General features: G+C 39.5%; 2 protein-coding genes across 3 annotated transcripts in view; one reads left to right on the forward strand and one right to left on the reverse strand.

Moving 5' to 3' along the window:
• Positions 1-236, reverse strand: part of ELF1 (E74 like ETS transcription factor 1) — an 88,224-nt gene extending 87,988 nt beyond the window's left edge. The window contains exon 1 of one of the 2 annotated variants that reach the window (XM_040540961.1): positions 98-236. The gene's annotated coding sequence lies outside the window, so the exon portion shown is untranslated. The remainder of the gene's footprint in view (positions 1-97) is intronic. The other variant, XM_040541009.1, reaches the window with a different exon arrangement.
• WBP4 (WW domain binding protein 4) lies at positions 174-23,676 on the forward strand. Its single transcript, XM_040541046.1, has 10 exons — positions 174-306; positions 5,882-5,954; positions 7,437-7,499; positions 7,597-7,720; positions 8,621-8,842; positions 9,759-9,814; positions 13,065-13,131; positions 15,103-15,269; positions 16,122-16,330; positions 18,679-23,676. Coding segments are annotated over exons 1-10 (1,191 nt in total). The 5' UTR covers positions 174-304; the 3' UTR covers positions 18,887-23,676.
• Positions 23,677-24,801: the final 1,125 nt, after the last annotated feature.

Here is a 24,801-nt window from a genome sequence, read left to right on the forward strand (position 1 = left end):
CCCTTACCCCCTCCCCTTACCCCCTCCCCTCACAGCCGCGGTGGGGCTCGAACCCGCGGCCTCCGGGTGCCGACCCCCCTCCATGCCCTCCACTCACCGGCAGCGGCTCCCTGAGCGTGCGGCTCCCCGCGGAGCGCTGCCTTCGGCCGGGGGCCGAGGAGGAGGAGGAGCAGGAGGAGGAGGTGATGAAGGGCGGGTGGAGCAGAGCTCGGCTTGAGCCCTCCCGGCTCCCATCGCTGCGCTCCGCCCCGCTCCGCCCCAGCGGCATCGGCGGAGGGCAGCGGCGGAGGAGGCGGCGGCGGCCATGTGAGTGCTGGCGGCCGGGACCTCGGGGGACGGGGATGGAGGCGGGTGGGCAGGGCTGGGGCTGGCCCTCGGGGGCTGGGGGTGCCCACACAGCTCCGGGAAGACCTCGGGTTGCAGCCTTACCGTCCCGTTATTGGCCCCCCGGCCCCCCGGTTGTTTGTTTGCGCTGCCTTTTCCCCCCTTATGTCCGCCCTTATCTCGGCCCGGCAGCTCCGCGGGGAGCTCTCCCCCCGCCGGGACTCCTCGCTACCTCCAGCTCCGGGTGCAGTTTGTGGAAGGAAAGCCCCCTTTCTTCCTTTTTGCTGCCTCTTTTAACCACTTAAAATATTTAGAAAACATCTACTGATGCTTGCGCGTGTCTGGGAGGGGGTGCAAAACGCAGGGGTTGCTCTATATGAACTGAGAAAGTCAGATGACATCTGCTCGCTTCTTTTACTTTTCAAAATATCATTTTTTCCCCTTAAAATCATACGAAATGGATCCAAAATTTGAGATCTTGTAGGGAAGTATTTGGTAGTTCAGCTGTTTGAGCCTGCCTTGCAGACTCACAGTACATGCAGCAGTGTTCGTAATTTTAGTTCCTGCTAAATTTATACCCGAACAGCTTCTTGACCCAAATTGTCACTTTTTTTTTTTTTCCCTACTCTCTCTCTTCTAATTCTTATCATATTCTCCCTGACGTGGCCCATATCCTTCTTCATCTGCAGCAGCAGACCTCTGCTCTTGGTAGATATTCCTGACTTTGGATATTTAATGCTGAAGGTTGGCTCGGGCTGTTTGCTTTAGGCTCCCTGTGTAAGGCAGGAACGCACACCTGTGCGGTTCAGTTTGCCTCACAGATGCCAATTTTAGGGTGGGAAGAGTGCCCCTTTGGAGGTGGCCGTCCCCATTTTTTGGCATGAAAGAACTTAAACACAGCGATAACTCGCTTTTTAGACCGCTGCCGTTAGCTGAGGTGATTTCCATGGGAGCTCCGTACATGCAAAACCTGCCTGCTCTGATATTCTTGAGTATTCTTGTATACTGTTACAAATGTTCGTGGTGTTACCTTTCAGGTAAGCACAGATAAATGACCTGGCTAAGCAGATAGACGCAAATGTTCTTCAGCACCAATACTAAGTCAGGTCAAGCAGCTTGGGCAGGTTCTGCTGTCTGCTCAGATTGTCCTGTGGGATTATGATTTATGTGTGTTTTCTATTGGGGGCTATTACAGTAGTAAAAAGAAGCAGCCCCTTGAGTTATAAATTGGAATTTACTGAAGGATTGCCAAAAATGAAATTGAGTTGAAGGCCGGAGATGTGCGCCCTGTTTCATGCAGGTGAAATTTCCACCTGTGACTGCTCTGTAGGAGCTCACGTATACAAGTGTATTCTGGGGCAGAGCAGAAAGCCAACAAGTAGGTGCACCAGAGATGCCATTTCTTAAAACCTTATTTTTACATATCTTTTTCTTTTTTAATAAAAATTAAGGATATGTGTCAAAGAAGAGTTTTAGGTAGTATCAGTGCCCTATAAATTGCTCTGAATTCTTTGGGAATGCAGGTCGTTAAGGCTATTACACTGGGACCTAGCTCACAGTACAAGAAGACTCTTTCCTTTTTAGCCTCGATCCCTAATGATTTTAGCTTTATGTTCTGAGAGCTGAGGTATATATGCTGATATGTTGCGTTAAGAGTCTGATGTTATCACCAACCATAGGGCTTGTCGACCCCCATGGCCACACTCCCACACTGATATATATGAATAAAATGAGATATTTTCATTAGAATTAGCTCTTCTGGAATTGCTTCCCTTGCAGAAGCTCTGCTGTGAGATGTGTGGATTTTTTCATTTTTTTTCTACTTTGTTGCATTATAGAAGTATTATTTTGCTTTAGGAGTGCACAATATTCCTCACGAGCATTTATTAGTATTTCTGAAAACTGTGCCCTGTTGAGTGGCTGTTACAGACCATCAATGATAGGTAGCCTGAATTCTCGTATCTTTGTGTAGTCAGGAGCTAGGATTCCTAGTATTGAAGTATTTCTCACTTCACACACGAAGATGTGTTCAAGAAGATGATGCATGCCCAGCCTGTTCAGTGCTCAAACCTGTAGAAAGCTGGAAGGTATTAACTGTGTGTGAAATCTTCGGAGTTTGCAGATATTAAAACCAAAGAAGACTGCTGAGCGTGCGTATGTTTTTCCCCCTAAAGGCTTATAATTTGGACAGATATATCCCTAATACGCATCCCCCTGCATCCCTGCCAGATTTCAAGTCTGGTGTTTTAGAACAAAGCTATTCAAAGCAAATACTTCCAGATTTTGTTTGCATGGCCAAATTACTTTTTTTTATTGTTTTCAGATACTTTTTTTCTTGTATTCAGAACAACCTGACATAGTTAGTTCTTATTCCCTGCCCTCCCTTTTTTATTTTTCTTCTTCCAGCCAGCATGCGGTAGGAACCAAAACCTCCATCCCAGTCTCACAATAAAGTTTGTCAAAACTTTCTTGACTGAAGATAGCGTCTCTATTAGGGTTTCTTAATGCTTCCCAATATAAGTGCTGCTTGCACTGTCTGTTAAAGCCTTAACAGTTTGCCTAAGCTGTTAGGAGAAGGTCGTGTATTGAAAGGGGCTCTGACTTGAGAACTCAGGGCCTTGGACTCCGGCACTGCTGGAGTCACTCCTCGGGTTGCTTTCTGCATGTTGTCAACAGAACCTGGTCCTTTTGTGGTCTCCCAAACACTCAGTTCATGTGCAGGAGGGGTGCACAAGCCAGTTATTTTAGCACAGGCTGTGTGATTCTAACGTCTCACGGAATTAATTACGCCAAGGAGAAATACCTGAGTTGCAGAGCTACGGATGGTGAATGCAGCGGGTGCTGTTAGTGCAGAGTTGAAACCTTCTCTGTATTCTTACTCACCCTGAAATCCTAAATGAACTTAAAAAATCTGAAAATGTTTTTAACATTGACACAATTTGCACTCTGCAGCTGTTTGGGGCAAAGAGTCACTTTGTTCAAGTTCCTAGAAAACAGTTTTACGTTCGCTCCCCTCTTTCTGCCTTTTCTGCAGGGTCTTTCTAAAATAAAACGGTTTCCTTGATTTTTGCACAATTATTCAAGTATAAAGGACCTTTGTATTTTAACTGCATCTACTCTCAAGGCTGTATTTGGTAGATTACTGAAAAAAAAAAGTCACATATTTGACCGTTGTCGTCAAGCAGGATTGGCTTCCAGGCTGGTGAGCAGAGCCTGTGAAGCACTGGCAGAACCCCGCTGAGGGGGGATCTCGCTGCAGCCCTGCTGGTGCTTCGCAGGCTCCCTCCCCGTTACAGTGGCAGATGGGATTCAGGGGATAGTGCAGATGAGCTTGCTCTTTTTTTTTTTTTTTTTTTTTTTGAGTGGTGTGAACTCGAGTGGAAAATCTCCGCGTATAATACTCAGGAGACTCCTAAGTTGCAGAACTGGGACTGTAATTTACACAATTAACTCTGTTGAGCATAAAATAGCAGGACTTAAGGTTCCCATGATATCAGGTCTACTGTATGGCGTTGTATTTACCAGAGCCAGCTCTGATCTTTAGCAACATCAACAGGACATGAAGACAAAGAAAAAGCTTTCCTTGACAAGGCCTCGAGTTTTGTATTTAGGTCCCAGGTGTGCCCTCAGATTCTCCAGCGCGATCACTGTGTAGCTACAGGGTCTTGTGACAGATGTGATGACCAGTAGTCTTCAGGAAAGAAAATGTTGGAAAAAATAGCTGTGAAAATGCCTCTCATGCCTTGACTTTTGGTGAGGGCAGCTGCCCAGCCTTAATATTAGCACTCACACTGATGCTTTCGAAGTCAAAACACGCATCCCATTAGGTTAAACTTGGAAACCCACAGATGTTCTTGCACCTTCGAAGCATATAGTGAGGCTGTTCCACTGTGTGTGCTCTCTGTCAGAACCGGATCATTGCCTTAGGAAAGTTAACGCAGCTTTTAGCAGGAAATTCACCTTGGGTGACTTGTCCCTGCTTAGGGACAGTTCAGGAGCCATAGCTCAAAGAGGAAAAAGGGCCTAGAGGTATTTCTGAGCTCCGAACATCTCCCTCCCACTCAGCTGGTTTTCAAGCCACTTTTAGATTTCCCAGGCTTTGGCCCTAGTGGGTTTTTGGAGTATGGATCTCGAAAGCCTTTTAATTAAATGTGTGACTAAGTAATCGCCCAGGTTGAAAGTACGCTGTGTAGAGGTGAGAGGATTTCTGTGTAAATCAGGGGAAGCCCAGCTGCTTTCTGGCTTCCCAGAAAATGGCTTGAAAAGCTGCGTGCTGCTAACACACTTGCTTACAGGTTGAAATATTTTTGTAGAGTGTATTCATCATACTTACGACTTTAAATAACCACAGCCTCTTGGTAATCGTGTTTTTACATTAAGCACTAATGGGGAGGCATATTTTGATCTCTGCTTCAATTTTAAGAGTGAAGTCAGGTCTATTTCTGTTACGAAAGATATGCCTGCACATAAAAGGTTCGGGGGTACTATTTTTATGTGTGGAAGAAGTTTTGTTTTTATTGAATAAAAATGTCAGGAAGTACCTTCCTTGAATTGTGTGTGTTGATCTTGAGGTGGAAGGCAGAGATCCATTTTTTTGGACTAATCTTGAATATTCTCAGTGTCATCTTGATTTTTGTTATTATTTTTTCTCCTCATTCCTTTTATTTTAATTGAAAAGCATAAAAGTCTGGTGCTGGAATGTTTTCTGTTGAACCGAGGCATTGCATCTGTTTCTGCAAGCCAACAAGAAATGGAATTATTTCTGCAAAACCCTCATCTGGCATTAGAAAGCAGTTGTTGATGAAGAAACAGCCTTTATCTAATCGTAGGAGGGCTTGTTTGTTTTACTGGTAAATACTTTTACGTACCAACATTTGAGCTCTGTAGAGTTTTCCCCCTGTTTTCTCACACACAGGCAACTTCTTATCTAAATGGCCTGGTTCAGAAATGCTCGCGTTGTTGCACAGGAACAACCAAACCACTTGCTGTTTTGTCTGTGACCCCACAGGTCCCATTCTGCCCCGAGATTCCTCGCGTTAGCTCACCTCGTCCAGAACCACACCGCCGTGTTGCTAAGCTCTCTGCGGACAGTACCCAAAATGGGCTTTGACTCTAAATCAAAGTTTTGCCCCTAGCAGCATTTTTGTATGCGTTTTTTAATGAAAAATAGCACGAGTTGCACATTTCTGACAGTTCTGTGATGAATAAGGGTATCTGGTGCTGCTTGTTTAGCTTTGGCTTGTGTTGTCTTATATTTCTGGTTCTTACAGCATTATCTCTGTAGGAAAAAAAATATTGCGGTCTTCAAGGATCAGTTGGGTAAATCTCGCTAGTGAGCAGTGCTTTATGAACCACTGTAGTCAATACAGCTATTCTTGCTTGCTTGCCTTAGCTTAAAAAAAAAAAGCTCAAAAACAACAACACCAAAAAAAATCCTCGTAGCACTCAATCACCCAAAGACAGCGACTCGGTTTAGTTTCTGAGGCTACATATTTTACAACCTGTGGCTTTGATTATTGTTTCAGATTGCACATCTTTTCTTTTTCCTTCTCCCCAGGGCCGATTACTGGAAATCTCAGCCAAAAAAGTTCTGCGATTACTGCAAGTGCTGGATAGCAGACAACAGACCTGTACGATCATCTTCTCTGCTAAGTCAATGATTCTGAAATACTAGGAATTTGAATTATGGCCTATAAAATCACTTTAATATTTATTAATGCATGAAATGTGTTGTTTAAAAATGCTTTTGTAATAATTGTGATATTTAAAACATGTTCCGTGAGAGCCACGTACCTGCATCCAAGATGGTGTGTGCTGTTTTTACTTGGCAGTGCAAGATAAGACATGAAATATTTGATCCTGCTTTTTCTTCAGGATCTGTAACAACATTTGATCTGTCTTGAAACTTTGTCCACGCCTGTTCCTAGCCTTAATATGCAAATGGCAAGCAAAACCTGGTATACATGCTGTTTGTATATGGCAGGCCTGGTACAGCCAGTGCTCTAAGCACTTAAAGGAAATTTCTTCCATTTCACACAGCCCACAGAAATGTTATTGGGTTAAAGAAAGGTGTTTCTGACTTGCAGACACCTTTTGCAAGACTCCTTTTTTAGACCCATTGGTTTCTCACTTTAAAAATAAGTTCTGCCCTCCTGACTCAATGCCAAAGGTACTCCTGGAGCTGAGCTTCATCTGGTTTACAATTAGATACCTGTAATTCAGAAGCACAAATGTGAGCTGATTGGTTTAGGTTTCTTTTATATAGTCAGCAAAGAGAAATATGCGTTAAGGAGGGTATTTAGGTAACCTATAAGCCTGCCTTCAGAAGACGTGAATCATCATCTGGATGTGCATCCTCTGCACATCTGTTTGTGCAAAGAAATTTGGGGTTACTAGGTCAGCTTCAGGCACCTAACTTTTGAACACCTAAGTGAGATCAGGTGTGTTTTCTGTGGACCACATGAGGGTTTCAGCTGTCACCTGTACAGCTTCTGAACTCCTTCCAGTTTCTGCTGGCTTTGTTTTTTTCTGGCAGGTTTTTGGCTTGCAGACTGTTGTGTTGTCCTCACTTACCCAACCCTCCCATCTTGCCTTTTCTCTCTCTCGGATTTGTGGGCCTGGAGACTGGTTTAAGTTCATAGGATTTTTGTACAGTGGGGAATTATCTAATTAAGGACTATAGCTAATGTTTGGAATGCTAAATAGACCACAACGTTTTTAAAAGTTTGCAGGAAAACCAGCAAAGCGGGTAAAAAAAAGGTATGCTATAGAAGGATAGCATAGAGAGGGAACCCAAATTCCTTGTTAGTCATCTCTAATATATGTGCTGAATATTATTATTTCTGAAGTTTTAAATCTCTTAAATACAGAAGACGAACATTTATACTAACATTTTTGAGTGTTACTGTTTTTTCATAAGTTTTATGTTGTGTTTTGCAGCATTCCTGAATTTATTATGAGGAAATATTTTACAGCTGTAGAGTTAGCTGTAAATATTTTCAAAGCGGGTTACATTTCAGCTTATTGAACGAAGTTTAGTCTAATTAATTCTAACTAGCTGAAATAAATTACAATTGTATGCATTATTTTTCCTGTTTTTTCTTGTTTTCTAGAGCATAGAGTTTCATGAAAGAGGAAAGAATCATAAAGAAAATGTGGCAAAAAGAATTAGTGAGGTAACTCGATTATCTTACTTTCACAAATACATATATTTAATCACTTTTATTATCAGACTTGTTTAATTTATTCTCCTGGGCTTTTGTTTTGTTTTAGATTAAAAAGAAAAGCTTGGAAAAAGCAAAAGAAGAAGAAAACATGTCAAAAGAATTTGCAGCAATGGAGGAGGCTGCAATGAAAGCATATCAAGAGGATTTGAAAAGGCTTGGAATCAAGCCAGGTAGTTCATATAGTTGCCAAAGGATTAAAGACAAAATTGAAAGAATATTGAATAGGAATGTTTTTTTTCTTAAATTAGGTTTTAGGAATATGAGACTACGCCTCCAGGACTGTTTGCTTGTGTTTTTTTTTTATTTTGTTTTGTCTGCTTGTTTGTTTTGTTTTTTATTTATTTTTATTCTTTATTTTTTTAAATAAAGGAAAAAGAAAGAAATGTGAGCCTGGACATTGCCAGTAGTAGAAGTTGCAGTACAGATTGTTTTTAGCTATGGTGTTCTCAGGTGCATGGAACAATCCAGTTTGGAATAGAACATGTAAACAATGTGAAAGAAAAAAAAAAAAGTAGTTAGTACTTTGAATCGGCAGTGCAGCTTCCCTTAGTTAATTTTATGTTTCACTTTTACCACTTGGAGACAAAAGTTCCTATCAAGTAGGAGAGCTTGGACTCCCACTGGTATCAAGTAGTAGAGATTAAAATCTCCTACTCAGCTTGCAGTTCAGCAAGTACCTTTGTTCAGTCAATGCAAAGACATATTATCCATTCTAAAAAGTTGTGGTTTAAAGCTCCTGTAGTACTTCTTTTTCAGAACTCTTTTAGTTTCTTTGGGTTTGGTCAGAGCTCATCGGTCCGTATAGTTTTTGTGTTATTATTCATCTTTTGATATTTGGGTATCAAATATCAAGAGTTATTATAAGAAAGACATTATCTTATAACACTATCATATTGCTAAAATGAAAGAATATTTGAATGTAATCTTTTCAGTTTGGCTACTACAACTGTAATACTGATGACTAAAAATACTCCTAATAACAAAGTTTCCTATTTGCTGTTACATGAGTGACTGATATTTAAGCTCAGATTAAAACTTTTTTTTTTAACTGAGTATTATTTTTCTTTAAGATGAGGTAGGTCCCAGTTCAACGCTGAGTAAAACACAGAGTAGCACAACAGAAGATAAAGGAAAGAAAGAAAAGAAGGAAAAGAAAGAAAAGAAGGAAAAGAAGGAAAAGAAAAAAAAGACATCTCCGGGCACCTCAGAGCCACCGAAAGTTGAAACGAAGGAGTGGGTGCAAGGACTTTCTCCCGAAGGCTACACTTATTACTACAATACAAAAACAGGAGGTAAAAATTAGTGAGGAGCAAATGCAGATGTCTATATAGCATACAAATGACTGAAGACAACCTGCATTTCTTTACCCTTCCGTTATCTCAGTAGGAAGCCGATTATTAAAATCGGAACAATTAGATGGAGTTTTTGATACTTAATAATCAAGACTTAGGCATCCGGAACTTGAGACTGTATTTGCTTTTCCTTAATAATAATGGGATAACAGAGTAATTCTACTGTTTCTGGAAAATGTTAGCCTCTCAGAGGTTAAATATACAAAAGATAGCTGTGCTTTTTCTAAAAATCCTTTATCAGGAATGAGAAGTGAACTGAACGATTATTTGGGCATTGGTCACGCCCAAGTAAATGAGGGCAGCTATGAATTGTTGTCTGATTGTTTCTTTCCACATTTACAGGATTTATCTAACTGACTGACTTCTGTTGAGGAGCAATGTGTTATGATCTACTTTAGAGCATAAAAGCAACCCTCTTTTATGATTAATGAGAACATAGCAAACTGTTTCTTATAAATGTGGAAATGACTGTAGTATTTACTTTAGTCTTTCCTTCTACAAGGTAACTTGCAAAAGGTAAAAATCTTGTGTGTGCAGTTTCTTCTGACCTGTGCTACCATTAAAAAAATGCCGTTTTTGTACCAAACTTCCAGTATCTGTGTGTCAGCCAGAATTTAATAGTCTGGCAGATTAGTCCTGATAAAGCCAACTGTAATTATGACACTTTGGTTTATTGTTCATACTATAGTTTGACCAAGGATAATTTATATTCTGATTGATGTATCTATGTTACACTTTGGATGGGTGCACATATCAGTATCATGCCAGTTAGATCTTTTTTTCCTAAACATGATTAAACATGAACAGGACTGAGTAATGGGTGATTTTTTTGTTTTGTTTTGTTTTGTTTTTTAAGAATCACAGTGGGAAAAACCTAAAGGATTCCAAGGCAACTCTAAAAATTCGCAAACGGTAATCAAACACTGTTATTTGTACTTTTCTTTGCCCTTGTAAACACTTACCAGAAATGAGCTGAGCAATTTGCAAGTCTCTTCTGATTGCAGACGATAAATCGTTTGCTCTTAGTAAACTTAGGAAACGTAACATAATGTAAATATATAGGATCATTTATGACATACATGATGAAAGTTAAAATTCTACTGTACATGTATTTTTGGATAATTAGTATCAAGGGAAGATAAGAGATAACAATAATAGAATATGCTTTTTTTAATGCATTAGCCCATGGAATTGAAAGCTTTTAGAAAACTGAATAAATTCTGTTCAGCTTTTTGTAGCTCTCCTCTCTTTTTACAGTAAGATGGAATATAAGCATTGAAGAGACATCACATCTAAACAATAGCTTGTGAGTTTCTTCTACCACAGTGGTGTAGAAATTTTTAACACTTAAAAGAAAAAATGAATTCTTCCTTTTTGACGACTGCTCAGTGAGAAATAGTTGTTTGTTATGTGCATGAAGAAACGCATGTGTGTTTGTGTGTTCTGTTTTATAATGACCACCAAGCACTGCGTGGAAAACACAGAGACTGCATTGTCCAGTAGTAAAGAAAAAAAATCTTTGTGTTTGCTTTAGGATACATTCATTTGATATTTTTTTTGTAGGTTTTAGAGTCACGGTTGCCATCTGCAAGCAACCTTTTAGCGTTTTACTGTATTTTCCTGATTTAAAGGACAGGCACACCTACTGAATAGTCCAAAGATGGAAACATTTATCATCATCATCAGTGGACTTTCCCCTGATATTTTTCACTCCAGGAACTTAGTGATTCATAACATTAAAAGCACTATTTGTACAACATTCCCATGAAGTGATGTTAAGTTTTTCCCATTTTCAAGATAAGTATAATAGTACGGTACGATTTAAAGTCATTGTTGTCTTCTAATATTGGATTTTCTGTTGGAGAGCAAAAAATCCTGTCTTTTTCAGAATGCTTGACATTCTTTCATTCTATAGCGTTGTATCTTGGAAGGTAGCCTTTGTTTGGTACTGGGTACTTACAGACAGAGGAGAAACTGGTGATAATGGCGTATATTTTTAGGCAATTGAATCAATTAACAAAATGTCACATTCTTTGTCTTTATTCTCTCTCTGTTAAGAGAGGGTTTTCTTTCAGAAACGCAGATTTTTTTTTTTTTTCATCCAGTGTTTATTCATAAGTGTTTATTCATGTCAGAGCTGCCCAACACGTGGTACTCTGGCTTTCTGATTCCTTTCCCCTGCAGTTTTGCCCAACTTGTTAACCAGGTCTTCAACTTCATCATTTCTGTCAGGGTATAGCTTTGCAGTATTTTTAAGCCGGTCTTACTCTTGCCTTCCACTGAAAGAGGTGGTCCAGTGACTGATCGTGTACGGTCCTTGGTGTGTGTTTGTCCTGACAGTGAACTCATCCAGGGAGTGGAAACCTCAGAGTTCAGGTTACTGCTTGTTTCTTTGAATCAGCCTTCTGGGTAGTCAGAATTGCCAGTTCAGGAAGACCAGATGGAGGAGGGAAGGAGCTGCCTTCTTGGCAACAGTCTGAAGTTAGCTCATCTCAGCTGTATCATAAAACACACACCTTCAGCCTCAGCTATCTCTTGTGCCACATGGCTGTATTTTGCCATTCCTCCCTCGCCCTGATCTGTGACTTTGTGGTGTCTTTAGTTACTTCAGCTCCTGCTAAAAACGAGCGTTTAATTGCTCCCTTATTTAGTCTGAGCTAAAGATACTGGGAATGTTCCAGATCTCTAGCCAAGGACTCACGTTTCCCACAAATTAAAGGGCATGTTTGCAATTTGTCGTGCAAGTGAAATTCACGGTCCCTCTTTGTTTTATAGCAGGTTAGCTTGCTGCTCAGGCTTTGCAAGAGGTGCAGAGAACAGAGCAATGAAAGACTTGGTGAAGGCTACCTACAGCTTCACTTAGATTGATGTCGTGCTTGTTAGCATTTATGTAGTAGGATGCTCAGTGTGCCAGAGATCGAATATCTGCTGAAAACCTAAACCTTCTCAGGATCTAACTGTAACAAAAAGGATAGGTTGCACATAAGAACAGTCTTTTGTCCTCTTTCTACTTTCATAAGATACATTTTCCTTTTTTTTTTTTTTCTTTTCTTGAAGCTATCACATTGAAGCTTTTGAGAGCAAAAACTTGAGGAAACTTGATCACTGAAGGCTTTCTTGCTTTTGCCTGCTCTGAACATACTGGCATAATTTTTTGTTCCTTATGTAGTTTTCTACAGAGCAGATGAGAGCCTCTGATTTTGTTGTTTTAAAAAGAAAAACAAGGTTTTAATGGAGTATTAAGCAGATGGATAGGAGTATGTGTGCAAAAATCTATATATCTGTGTGTGTATATATACACAGAAACTTTTATTAATGCAAAAGTAATGTATGATGAAGCTACACAGAAGTTCTGCCCAGTACAGGGGAGTAAGTAATATTAGTACTTAAGGAGCAGTGAAAAAAGTTCTATGTGTAAGTGTTGCTAAAGTCAGGTTCTTAAGGAAGATCTTAATTCGTGTAATGTATGATTATTTATTCTGCAAGTAATTTTTATTTTAATTACACATCCACAAAGACATACCAGCAGCAAATTCAGCCACGTTTCTCCTGAGTTTGTTAATCAGTATGGAAAATCAATGTTTTGTTGAAATTGGTGCGTTTCCAAGTAAATTCATTGGCATGCATTCCTGCAAAGATTAATTCTTCAATTATTTTTGGTGAATGTGTATTTTGGAATAAATTTTAGAAGGCTATTTTGTTTGCTTCTGTTTATTCAGTGATAGTATTTCTTCATACTGGTTTTCTATAGCCCTGACGAAACTTGCAAGTCTTCCAGAGAGATATTTCACAGTCTCTACTTAAGACAAGGAACAAAATGGGAAATGACAAGTTAAGATGTGAAGGCTTTGGAAAATCAAAAACATGTAAAATAATGGACTGTATCATAATTTGAACTGTATGGCATACTAATTATCCACTATTTGAAAAAAAAATAATTATATGGATTTGTGGTTCTTTAAGATAAGCAATTCAATCTCATTTGAGTCAAAGGGAGTAATTTATAAGAGTTTCAGGGGTTCAAGCTTCAGACAGGTTTTGAAACAGTAAAATTATCATGAGCAAAAATATTCAAGGGATCAAGTCTTACGTTTTGTAAGTGATTCTTTGGCTGATCCTTAATAGTCTTTGTCTTTAATTAGCTTCTCTATCTTTTTCTCAGGGAGCAGTGTGGGTAGAAGGTGTCACTGAAGATGGTCATACCTATTACTATAACACACAAACAGGAGGTAAGGAGTTAAGCTCTGTTTCAGAACAGAGGGTTTTCAGAGCAGCATTTTATTTTGCAAATAGCTGTGTTTTAAGGCCATTGTCAAGTTTTATATTTTTTAAGCTGTTGCCTTAGTTGAAATAGACTTGTTGCTTAGCTCAGTGCTGACTTTATAAATGTATTATGAGATCGTATACATTTGTGCTTTGTAGGTTTGTTTTTTTTTTTTTTTTAGACCTTTAACTTACAACTCTAAGATATGGGTTCTTCGTTTCTACGTATGCATTAAAGTTTTAGTTTGGAAACCCAAAGGGATAGGATTTTGTTTTACCAGGTGTATGGAGCTGAAGTTTAGGATCTCCTAAATTTTTCCTCTTGTTGACATAGGACTGACATGAGAGTCCAAAATCAGAGCCCCTAGTTCTTTTCCCCATTTTTTTTTTCCCCTGCATGGGGAACTTTGTGGTAACTCCCCCAGAACAGGCATTTGTTTTCTAAATCTGTTCAAATCATGTATGGTCAACAGTGCCTCTCCGGAGAGCAAGTGATTTTATGCCAGCTATGAGTTTTCCTTCTGCTGTTGGGTATGAAGTGGAATTCCTAATGATGCCAAGAATAGGAAAGAAAAAACAAAACACTTTTAGTTTTTCTGCATGCCACCTCCCTTCTCAAATGATTTGTGGTTTCTCTTCTGAAAGGGAAGTGAGTTGCTGGTTATTTTTAAACATTGCCTTCTAAGTTCAGATATATTTTATGCCTTCGGTTGTAACAGTTTTTAAGTTCTTCACAGACACATTGCACTTAAGAAGAATGTCTTTATAATCAGTATATTCGGTAAAACTTCAGATTGTGAGATTTCAAAGTGATCCCTTATTTTTATCTAGTTGTAGGTATCTTGCAAATGCTTGAAATACTTGTCAGCTCTGCTAATGCTAATCCTGTTTTCTGAAGAAAAGACAAATTGTTAGCCAAGGGGAATGTTCGTAGTGTCTCATCTCAGGCATGTAATTTAGGAGGCCAGTATCTCTCGGCTTAGCTCCTGCTATGAATCGTGCTTCAGAAGGCTGCACCTTAATCCACTGACAATATGTGATACCTAAAAGAGTGAACTTTCTCAGTTACTGGTCTAAAGCTAGATGACAGTAATACCCTTAAGAGACCGTTTTGTTAGTTGCAAGCCACCCACTGTCAGTTTTCTACACCTTTACTTCCTCAAGATACATTTAGAAGCATACTTCTTAAGTGTTGTTTTCAGCTAGGGGTTACTTTGGAAATAAAGTAATTGGGAAAATAGTAGTTCTGTTACATTTGAAAGCTTATATAACATTATATATAAAAAGTTGGTATACTTTTACCTTATTGCTACTAAAACTTTTACATTATTGCTACTAAAACCAGCTTCAAGACCCCTGATTCAATTTTTGTTTAAATACCTTCTATCAATATGTTTGCTGGAATACTACCTTCTAATTGAAAATCAGGTCATTGCCTACAGATGCTTTTGCCTTTTCAAATTAATGTTTGTATTCCCTTGTTTACTTGATAGCTATTTAATTAGAGACCTAACCTTACTGAGATGAGTAGCAGAGGGGAAGGTTTTTTCTGCCCTGAAAGCTAAGAAGCTCACAATTAGCATTCCTTACCTCATCCTTTCTTTGGCATCAATGGATAACTCAAATCAAATAGGTACCTCCAAAGGTGTTCTGTCCTGTTTTAGGGTGAGAGGGACCAGAGTCTTTTGGACCATGGTTTGCTATGCGTGATATTTTTCTTAAGCACTAATTAAAACAAGTTTTATCAACAGTGAACTCAGTTGTCATGATGGTATCTTTGCTGAGAAAAATATACTGAACAAAGGCAGAGGCCTTGTGCTAAATTATTTGCTGCATATCTGCGTAAGGCAGTACTGCTTCTGAAAGGTGGTGCTGGCAAAGCAATAACAGATTAGTTAGATGCATAAATAATGCGATTATTCAAATATCTTGGACAGTATCCACGTGGGAAAAACCTGATGGTTTTGTTTCATCTTCAAATGAGAACAGTCAACGCGGCAAGCATTCTGAAGAGCGTGCAGGAGCAGGTTCCAAAGCATCTGAATCGGACTCCGATCAGGAAGACAGTGAAAGTGAAGCACAAAGTCCAGGAAAAAATTCCAAGGTAAATTCTCTCTTTAGATTCATTTTACATATAGTGTTCACTTTCTAGCATAAAATGACTTATCTTTCATCTCTTGTGATAGGCTATACTCATTGTGATGAGGTTAAACCTTATGACTGAAAGTAGGAGTTTGCACTGTTATGAATAGTGAAATGAATCTTTATTTGAAGTTATTTGGCACATTAGTGGCACTGTTCCAGGATACAGAGCATGAACTTTCTTTCAGCCAACCTGAAGAAGAATTCTGCAACAAGTGTGATGTACTCTGAGAAGGTAGACTGTCTTATCCCTGAAATAATCCAAAAAGTTAATTGGCATTGGCAGCCCACAGTAAAAAATCAATTATGTATATTTGTCTTCAGTTTTGAAACTTCACATAAAAGGTGTGATTATGGCTCTGGTTGGGTCAGGTGGATTTCTGAAACTGGTAGTTCAGAACCAGCAGAGATGGCTTAAATATAAATTGTATTAATTAAACAGGTGTTAATTCTAAAATACATATTTATGTATTGCTGTGCATCATTATAAACTACCATGTGTTAGGTACAAGTTGTGTATGCGCATGCACTGAAAGTTGCATGTGATTTTTTTGGCCTCTTGTTTTTAAGTAAGCTATTATTGGCTAATCCTTGTTAACTTCAGCCATGATAGTTTTAGTGTTTTTTTCAGCTGTGTGAGATGAAAGCTCAAGGAGAAAAACGTGAAGATTTTTATTACAATAAGATTTTATTGTTTCAAATTACTCTTCGTTGAAAATTACGAATAGTAGATGATAAATGAAAGATGTAAAATAAAGCTACGTTATGTTTTTATTTAGGCATTTTTGCTTAAGGTGGGTTTTTTCCTCTTTAGAGGAAAGGAGGTCATGATGAAGAGTCAGAGGAAGAGAAGTCTCCCAAGGCTAAAAAGTTAAGCCCTTACGGGAAATGGCGGGAAGTTAATCTGGAAGAAGAGAGTACATCAGCTTCCAAAGATAATTCCAGTGACACATCTAAGACCAACCCTTACGGAAAATGGGAAGCAATTAAAAATGAAGAAGAAGAAGAAGAAGAAGAATCAGGGTGAGTATCTTTTTACCACAGCAATTTGCATAATGTTTGTTTCCAGAATCTGTTTTCAAGAGCTGAATCTTTTTCTTCTTGACTTCTGGCAGTTACCACAGCTTTTATTGGGAATGTAGCATAAAGTACAACTCTTTTCTTGGAGATTATTTAAAGTAATACCTCTCCATTGAGGATAGCAGCGGCATTTTGTTTTAGTGTAGAATTTCACCCAAAGTACAAAGTAAACTGAGGAGATTTTAAGGATAGTTGTCATCCATGGTTTTCTTCAGAGGCTGAGTATCAACTTTTTAAACTTAGTTACTTTAAGGTTATGTTCCTTATACATTGTCTCCTTCAAAAATCTGGTTCAGAGGACTCCAGCTCTTGTAAACTGTTTTTTCAACTTCTTCCAGCCTTGGAGCAGCATAGGCAGCTTGCTCAATGCCTCTAGCTTCCAGGCTAAACTCTGTTTCTTTCTGATGAATGATTAGTTGGGCTAACTCTGCCTGGAGTTCAAGATCTAGGGTCCTTGGCAGCCTGATCTTGATCATATGGCTTTGAATCTCTTCCGTCGGATCAGTAGTTGCTGATATGAGTAAACTTTTTTGAAGACTCCAAGTGAATTCTACCTAATGTGGGCTGAGTTGCTTCCACAAGCAGTGAATTATTCCTCAGTTCATGATGCTCTACTGATTCTGACTGTTCATTTGAAGGGGACAGCCCTCTGTAACAGAAATTTTTTGTCTTACTTTAACCCAGCGTTGTAGTGAAAGAGTTCTGTTTGAGCTCTCATTTTTCTTGCTCCCTAACTTCAAAATCAAGTTAAGCCAAAACAAAACAAAATGCACTAAAACTTTTTCTGCTGTCACTACGGATAAGTACTGGATGCTGTCATAATGTGTTGGTAGACACTTTCTGTAATGATTTAAGTAAGGAGTTGAAAGACAAAACATGTAATCTGGTTATACCAATATTAAATTGGAAGCTGTCTCTCTCTCTCACATGTCCTGCTGATGCACTGCAGATGTTTTCATGACTTGCGTCTGATCAGGATTTGTGTGTGTGTCTATTTTTTTTTTGGTTGGCTGGTTTGGTTTGTTTTACTGCACGATGCCTGAGGTTGCTCATTTTCTTCTGAAGCCTACTGTCTTTTATGATGAGTTTCCTGTTACAGTGCCCTCTAGGAGTCTGGAAAAATAGTTTTGGGAGAAGGAAATGAATTTTTCCTTTCATTCTTACCCCATTGCACAGCATTTTAGTTTTAAATTATTCAGCAAGTACAGTTCTGTCACTGTTTGATTAAATTAAGCACAGATACACTTCCTTGGAGATAATAATGTTGCTTGATAAGTTCCTGTAACACCTCCTATATTGGGTCAGCTCACCACTCCTTGACTCCAGAGCTGGTAAGTTTTTTCAATGTTTTTAGAAAGCACTGCCCAATAAAAAGTGCCTTCAGCTACTGAACCTTATATATATCAGTCTGTACTTTAACACACGTGTAACCAAGACAAATGCAGCTGTTCATTAGTTGCTTGCAGTTGAGACTAGACACAGTGCTAGCCACTTTCTGGAAATTTGCATTTTAGGGTTACTGCAACAGTCACATTTTCTGCACTTGCAGTCATGCCCATGGCTCTTGCTCAGGTGCTCGAGCTGATCCTTGAAGCACAGGAGCCCACACTGGGTGTAGTACACGAGCTGACAGTAAACTAACACTCAGCAGTGCTGAAAGATGTCTGTATTCCTGGCCAATTCATACAAAAGTGCCCCCTAAGTGTGTCTCTTCACAGTAGTGTTATGCTGCTGTGATTCTGATTGTCTTGTGATCTGGATCATTTTCTGCCAACTGTTCAGCCGCTCTCCATTTTATGTTCATGCCTCTGGTTATTCTTCTAGAACACAGTGTTTGCCACCGACCCCCTAAAACTGGTAGTTTTTAGACAATGTCCTTGATTATTAGCTGTGATCCTGTGCTATGAAGCTGCTTCTCCCAGCCTTGGGTCGTTGGCTCATTTGGTAGGCCTGTCTTATGTTCTGTTATGCAGAGTCTTGAGGATGGACACCTGAGGAAAACTACTCAGTAGCATTTTATCAGCGAACCATTGCTAATTACCCACTGTCCACCATCTTCCAACATTCTTTATTTTTATATTTCTTTCTATTTTCAATTTTTTTTATGCCACCTCACACAGAAGAAACAAAGAACGTTTTTCTTGATCCCTGTCATGATGATGATCTTGGCTAAAAGGCTTCGCATCTACCTCAAAGCTGCTTTGATTAAATATGGATATTGCTGCCTGTACTACACAATGTTCTTTTCCCCATGCAGATTTACTCTTTTATGTTTCCCTCTCTTCCCCCAGTGAAAAAGTGGACCTGGAGCTTCCTAGTACAGAGAGTGACAATATACCAGCTCCAGTGCTAGAGGTTCCAGAAGATGCCCAGGTGATATTTACAGAGAAGACAGTTACCTCCCTTGGAGACCTGACAGAAGGGGTGCCAACATTTAAAAAGAGGAAATTTGAAAATGGAAAATCCAGAAACTTAAGACAAAGACTAAGTGATCAGTAACAGATCATTTTAGAATCCGTTTAGGCTTGAGAGAATCAGAAGTTTAATATTCTAAACAGGCTTTTATAAAGAAAATGTTGGATAGAAAATAAGGATTTATAGGTATTAAAACATATGTGAGTTGTACTATTTTTTTATTTTATTTTGATGTGAGTGCATTTGGAATGGAAGTTTGTGTTATATTACTTATGCAATATTGTAAATAGTTTTAACTTTGGTTTTAACCATGCCATCTAAGTTCAATTTGCTCAGTGTATGCTGTTTTAAATATATTTTGTCAGGTTTTTTACCCCTTTTCTAAGTATGGGACAATGTGCTAATGCTTAATCTAAAAAAAATGATACAGACCTTTTATTTTTACACAAGAACTGGATCAATGGCATGTACTAGAGTAAAATCATCCCCCAAGATAATCTATGTGGAGTAGTTTCCTAACTAATGAGTAAAAGTACTGTGCTTACTAACCTTTAATTAATTGCTTGCAAAATACTAGGTGATGAGAGTTCCAACATTTCAAGTAGATAAACTGAAAGCTGTTTTTAGGGGAGTTAGTCGCACCGGTGCTGCTCATTTCTAATGGTATTGAAAATAAATTAATTGTGTACATGCATTATAAATTTGTTAGAGCTCTGCAGAAGATTTAAACCTGATGAATCTGATTTTTAATAACAGCTCTGGAGCCACCTCTGTCAAAGTAGATTTTTCTGTGCTTTCTTCCCAATGTATTTTGCTTTATTGTTGTTTCTTCTAGAATTTTTCTTCTTACACATCAGGTTTTCTTTTTTTTGGTCTTGTTTCCTTTTTGTCTCTTTCCTCATAAAAGGCAATTACATGATATTGTCATGAAAAAATATTCCAAAGATCTAGCCCTGCTACAGCATACAGCATCCTTTTTGAGGCTGGTGGTTTTCCTCTGTTGGTAAGAGGAACGCGTTGAGTAGTTGCAGACAGTGTCACCTAGGCTGGGAGGGGCTAAGCCTATCGAAGCTTCATCATTCCCGGTGCTACAGGAAAGTAAAAGATGAGTGGGGCTGATGGCTGAACTGTCCGAGCTGGCTGCTCGGGCTATTAGAAGTTGGCAATATAAATGCTTAGGCATTTTTTTTAAGGATTTTAAGTCTGACTTCTCAATCTGATGGGTTTTGTCTCCATTTAGCATCATCAAGACTCAGTGGTTGCATTAGAAGGCAGCTTTACCTCCTGCTTCTCTAGGTGTCAAAAAGAGAGCCATAAAGTCTGAAATCATGAAACCATTGAAAAACACGTCTCCATTTCTAAAGCCCACAGTGTTTTGCTCAGTCAGAAACAAAGAGTGGAGTTAAGGCAGTTGTCAGAGTACAGCTACAGCAAAATACAGCTGGTAACTGCTGAGCTTGAACTTCTGTGAGGAAAGACCTATCTGTCAGACCAGCTGGCAAAGGAGTGGGAATCTGGTCTATCATGTATTACAAGGGAAGCTGAGGTCCTTTTTTTTTTTTTTCTCTCTCTCTATTGTGTGACATTTTTTGTGTGTGTAGAAGAGTTTTGGAGTATCAATTTTAGTTGTATGTGCTTGTTTGTCAGGGTTGTTTCTTCTGATGTTTGTTTTGAGACGTTTGAACACTTTCTGTCATACCTAGCTCTGCATATTCATTGGAAGATATAGGTGACTACTGGATGCTCTCAGAGTCCAGGAGATGCAGGAATATGTACGTTTGCTCCACATGAAAGACCTCATATGCAAGGCCAGAACAGAAGTTCCCCTTCTACCATGGAGAGGTTGACAGGTTTCTTTTTCATAATCACATGAAGCACTTTCTTAAAAACTGTGCTTTACCAGCAATTCTCCTCCTCCATTCCAGTCTGAGGTTGCCTAAACTGTATGTTAAGGCAGATTAATACCATGTGTGATGCTACTAATACTTCCTTACCATATTGTAAATAATCCGTGATACATCCCTAAGCCACATTTGCCTTTCACATGACTGCATCGTGCTGTCTGCTGCAGGTGCCCTGTGCCTTGCCAGTACAACCAGCTCTTTCTGCTCCTCGGCCGATACCAACTGCTGAGTTAGCAGCTGATCATTCTTTTCTTTCAAGAAACTGTTTTCTTATGATTTCGTTTTGCCCTGCTGTACTCATCCTCCTTCTGTTCTGTACTCATCCTCCTTCCTGAAGTATACTTATTTCTTTCTGATGTATCTGCGAAATGACTTTATTACTTATTAGTGCTCTTTTTCTGTGGGCTCCACTTTTAATATGCTCTGAAGAGGATGTCTTCCCCTGCTTAGCGAAGTTCCCGAAACATTGTCATTTTCTCTTTAAAATGTTTTGTCATATTGAAATCCTCATAGGCAGTGATTCAAGATACCTGTAACTAAATTGCTTAAGCAGATGTTTAAAAACATCTGAAAACAGAAGTGTTCCAGGCTTGTTTCCTTGAGGAGCTGCTGTTAGTAGTAATGTGAACCAAAGGTCTTTGCAAAGTACTGAGTTTCATAGACAAACCAAAGCACGTGTTTACCTTAGGGGAGAGAATTAAACATTTTCTTTGTTCGCCACGAGTCAAGTTGGGTTAAATAACATACTCTTGCTTTTGCTGATGTGACTTTTCAAGCCCAGATTTCACCAGAAGTGCAGCTCTTCTCTCCCCACTGCCTCTGCGGATCAGTTTGAAGAGACCAGTTTGTTGCTGGCTCTCAAGTGTAATAAGAGCCAGTTGAAACAAACGTGATACTTAGAGAGTCGCTGTTTAATTTTGCACTGTGCTGTCATTTGATATCCTTATTGCGTGTCTAAACCAAACGTTTTCTCTTGTGTACAAAAATGCGGTCTATGAGAATTAAGGCAGACCCTGGTGTTCCAGGACATCTGTTCTGCAGAGATAGCTCTCCCTTCTGCCCTATCTCCGTGCAAAATCTTCTGCTTTGGAATTTGCCATAGGAATCCTCTAGGTATTATCATAGTTATGCTCCTCATCTGCTAATCCTTCCTTGGGCTGCACTGACTCTTTACCAAGGAATGTTCCTCTCGCTGTTTCAGAAAAGCGGTGTTTTGTTTTCTCACTAATCCATTTTCTATCATGCAGCTTGTTTTTATCTGCTCGCATGGTTTTTTTTGCAAGCACCTTGAGTTAGGACTACATCCTTGGCTTTACCGCTGTCGTAGGCATTATTAGCAGTAGGAGAAAGGTGGGGGAGAGTAGGAGGTAGTGGGGGAGTCATTGCAATTTCTGATGGTGATTTTTGTCTGTGTCAATTTGAGCAAGTCACTTCACTGCACTGTCTTTTTCTTGCCTCACCTTTCACCTGTCTTGTCTGTTTGGAAGGAGAGCTTCGCAGCCTGTCTTCAGCGTGTGCATTTTGACAGTAGGGCCTGCCTGAAGCTGACGATGCTTTTAGAAACAGGTACGTTGCATAGATTAAAAGGGAATGTAATTGGCCTGTAATTCAGTGTGACAGGAGCTGTGCAGGGAGCACCTGCTCGGTTCAACCCAGGTTATAGAGTAATCTTTGTTCCAATTTAGGCCAAGCCAAATTTTAACCCTGCACCTGGGAATATGCAGAATGAAATGCAGACTTTCCCAGTAGAGTAAATGTTTGCTGTTGTTTGACCCGCGTAGACTCAGTCTGTGCTGCAGCACCATTCAAACAACAAATACTCAGATTGAGAGGATGGGAGGACTAGTCCTGGCAGGGCTCTGAGTTAAATTCATTACCTGTGCATCTATAAAAGTGTTTCTCCTTCCCCTCTCTGAAAATAATGTAATTCCAGTGCATATTTTGGCACCTCAGAAGGGGAGTAAAAAACCATTTAATGCTGCCTGGCTTCCTTAATTTGCTTTTTTGAGTTGCGCCTTCCCCTCCTCGTACTTTTTTTATCATTACCGGTGTCTTCCACAAGCCGTCTTCCTCCAGTATCCCTATATATGCAAATCTCCGTCTCACCGCTGTGCCGTGCTGTTAGCATACACCTTCCCCTCGTCCCTGCTGAGCTCTCCAGAAGGTTTGGTGTTCTCCTGTGTAGGCCGCCGTGTCTCCACCTCCCAGCTTCAGCAGGGTGCTGCCTCCGCCTGCTCGCCTCATGCCCTGGAGAAGCACAGCCGCAGCTATTTCGACTGTTTGTGCTCTTTTGGTTTTCTGGAGAGTTTATTTTCCTGAAACAGATTTCATTCCGTTCCTCACAGGGCGCTCACGGCCCTTAACTCCTTGCACTTGCTGCTTCAAAAGCTGTCCGTGTCCCTTCGGCTGTCTGCTGCTGCAGTCCTTCGGTTGTTGTGTCAGCCCCATCCTTTCGGTCTCTTGTATCTACCTCTCGGGTCCTCTTACCTTCTACTTGCTCCTTAACATAGGGATTGTGTTAGCCATTTGTGTGGTTAACGAGTCTAGCTTTGTGAAATGTTTTGGGATATAGCTCGAATAAAAGTTTCCGTACAAAAAATAATAAAAAAAAAAAATGTTGCAAATAATCTGAAAGAGGCTAAATTTGCCCAAGAGGATTCCTGGAGAACGTCAACAAACACAGGTTCAATTTTACGTGTGCATGTAGAAACAGACTGCGTTAAAAACCAGCAGGCAGCGTTATGCAGAGCCCGTGCTAAAGACTGGATTTTGGTCACTTGCTTTACCGAAGGTGCAGTGTGGAAGGAACCGTGGAGTTGTTCGAAAGCATTTGTTTTACTTTGTAAGTGTTGTCTGCAAAATCAAACAGCTGTTTTGTCAAACAACTTCTCAGTCGCAAAGACAGAATATGGCAAGCTCTTGAAGTGGAGTTTATATGAAAATACCAAATAAAGCTTTCATTTGAATGATCTCCGTTGCTGCTGTTCATGTTTTCAAGGGGTTTCGGGCAACCTGAGAGAATTACGGGTGCAGATGGTGTTAAAAGTGGGAGCTGGGGTAAATATAAACCCAAATAGGTATGTTAATATGGAAGTGCTTGTTAAAAGAAGTATTTCTTTAGTTTGTGGTCACCCATGTAGTGCCTGGGTGCTTTCCAGTAGGGTGTTAAATTGTTTCTGGAAATTGCTTTTTTCAGTGCATCAATTATAAGTAACAAATGACCTGGGTTAAAATTGTTAATTTTTAAATTCCTAACAGAATACAGCCCAGGTTTGCTGTGGTTACTGTTTAGCAACATTCGGGCTCTATCTGAATAGGTAAACTTCTGATGGTAACAGATTGTTACTCAGTAGCCTTCCTATTTGTTGGTCTTAAGAACGAGAAGCAATTAAAGACCCACACTTTTGAAAGGTGGGAAATGAGTGTAAACTATTCGGTAACGCTTCTTTTACTGAAAAAAAAAAAATATAATCTTACTGTCAATGTGATCATTTGGCAACTTGTTTATTATTACAGAAAGTGAAAAAAACTACTCAGCTTTACAAAGCAGCTAGAATAAAGTAAGGTAAGATCTGGGCAAACAGTTCTGCCAGACTATGAAATACCTTTTATTGCTAACAGCGTTCGGTTGTTTCTTCCTTTTAACTAAATGATAACTAGCAGCCCTCTACGTCAAAGGAATAAATTCATTTATAGTGCCAGGATTTCTGAGGCATTCCCTTGTGCATTCCACTGATGATTAATTGAAAGTAATCAAGATAAGATACCAGTGCTGTTCTGCTTAAATAGAGGGTAAAAATCCATCTTTCCACTATGATAAAAGTGTATGTGTTTCTTTCTATGAAGTTTTATTTATTGTACAAATATGATTAATAGCATATATATATATTTAGACAGTATTACGTTTTAATAGCCCTGCCTTTCATCTGGTTTAGAAACATGCTACAAAGGAAGAGTTGTTCTAGTACCAAGAGGCAAGTCATAAAGATAGGTAGTAGGGTACCAGGGAGAGGCAGGATCGGAGCAATAAAATAGATGTTTTACTAACACACAGCCCGTGAGTATGACCTCTTTGGTTAAAGGCAGCATTTCTGG

This window comes from Cygnus olor, chromosome 1 (assembly GCF_009769625.2).
Source record: "Cygnus olor isolate bCygOlo1 chromosome 1, bCygOlo1.pri.v2, whole genome shotgun sequence".
NCBI lineage: Eukaryota > Metazoa > Chordata > Aves > Anseriformes > Anatidae > Cygnus > Cygnus olor.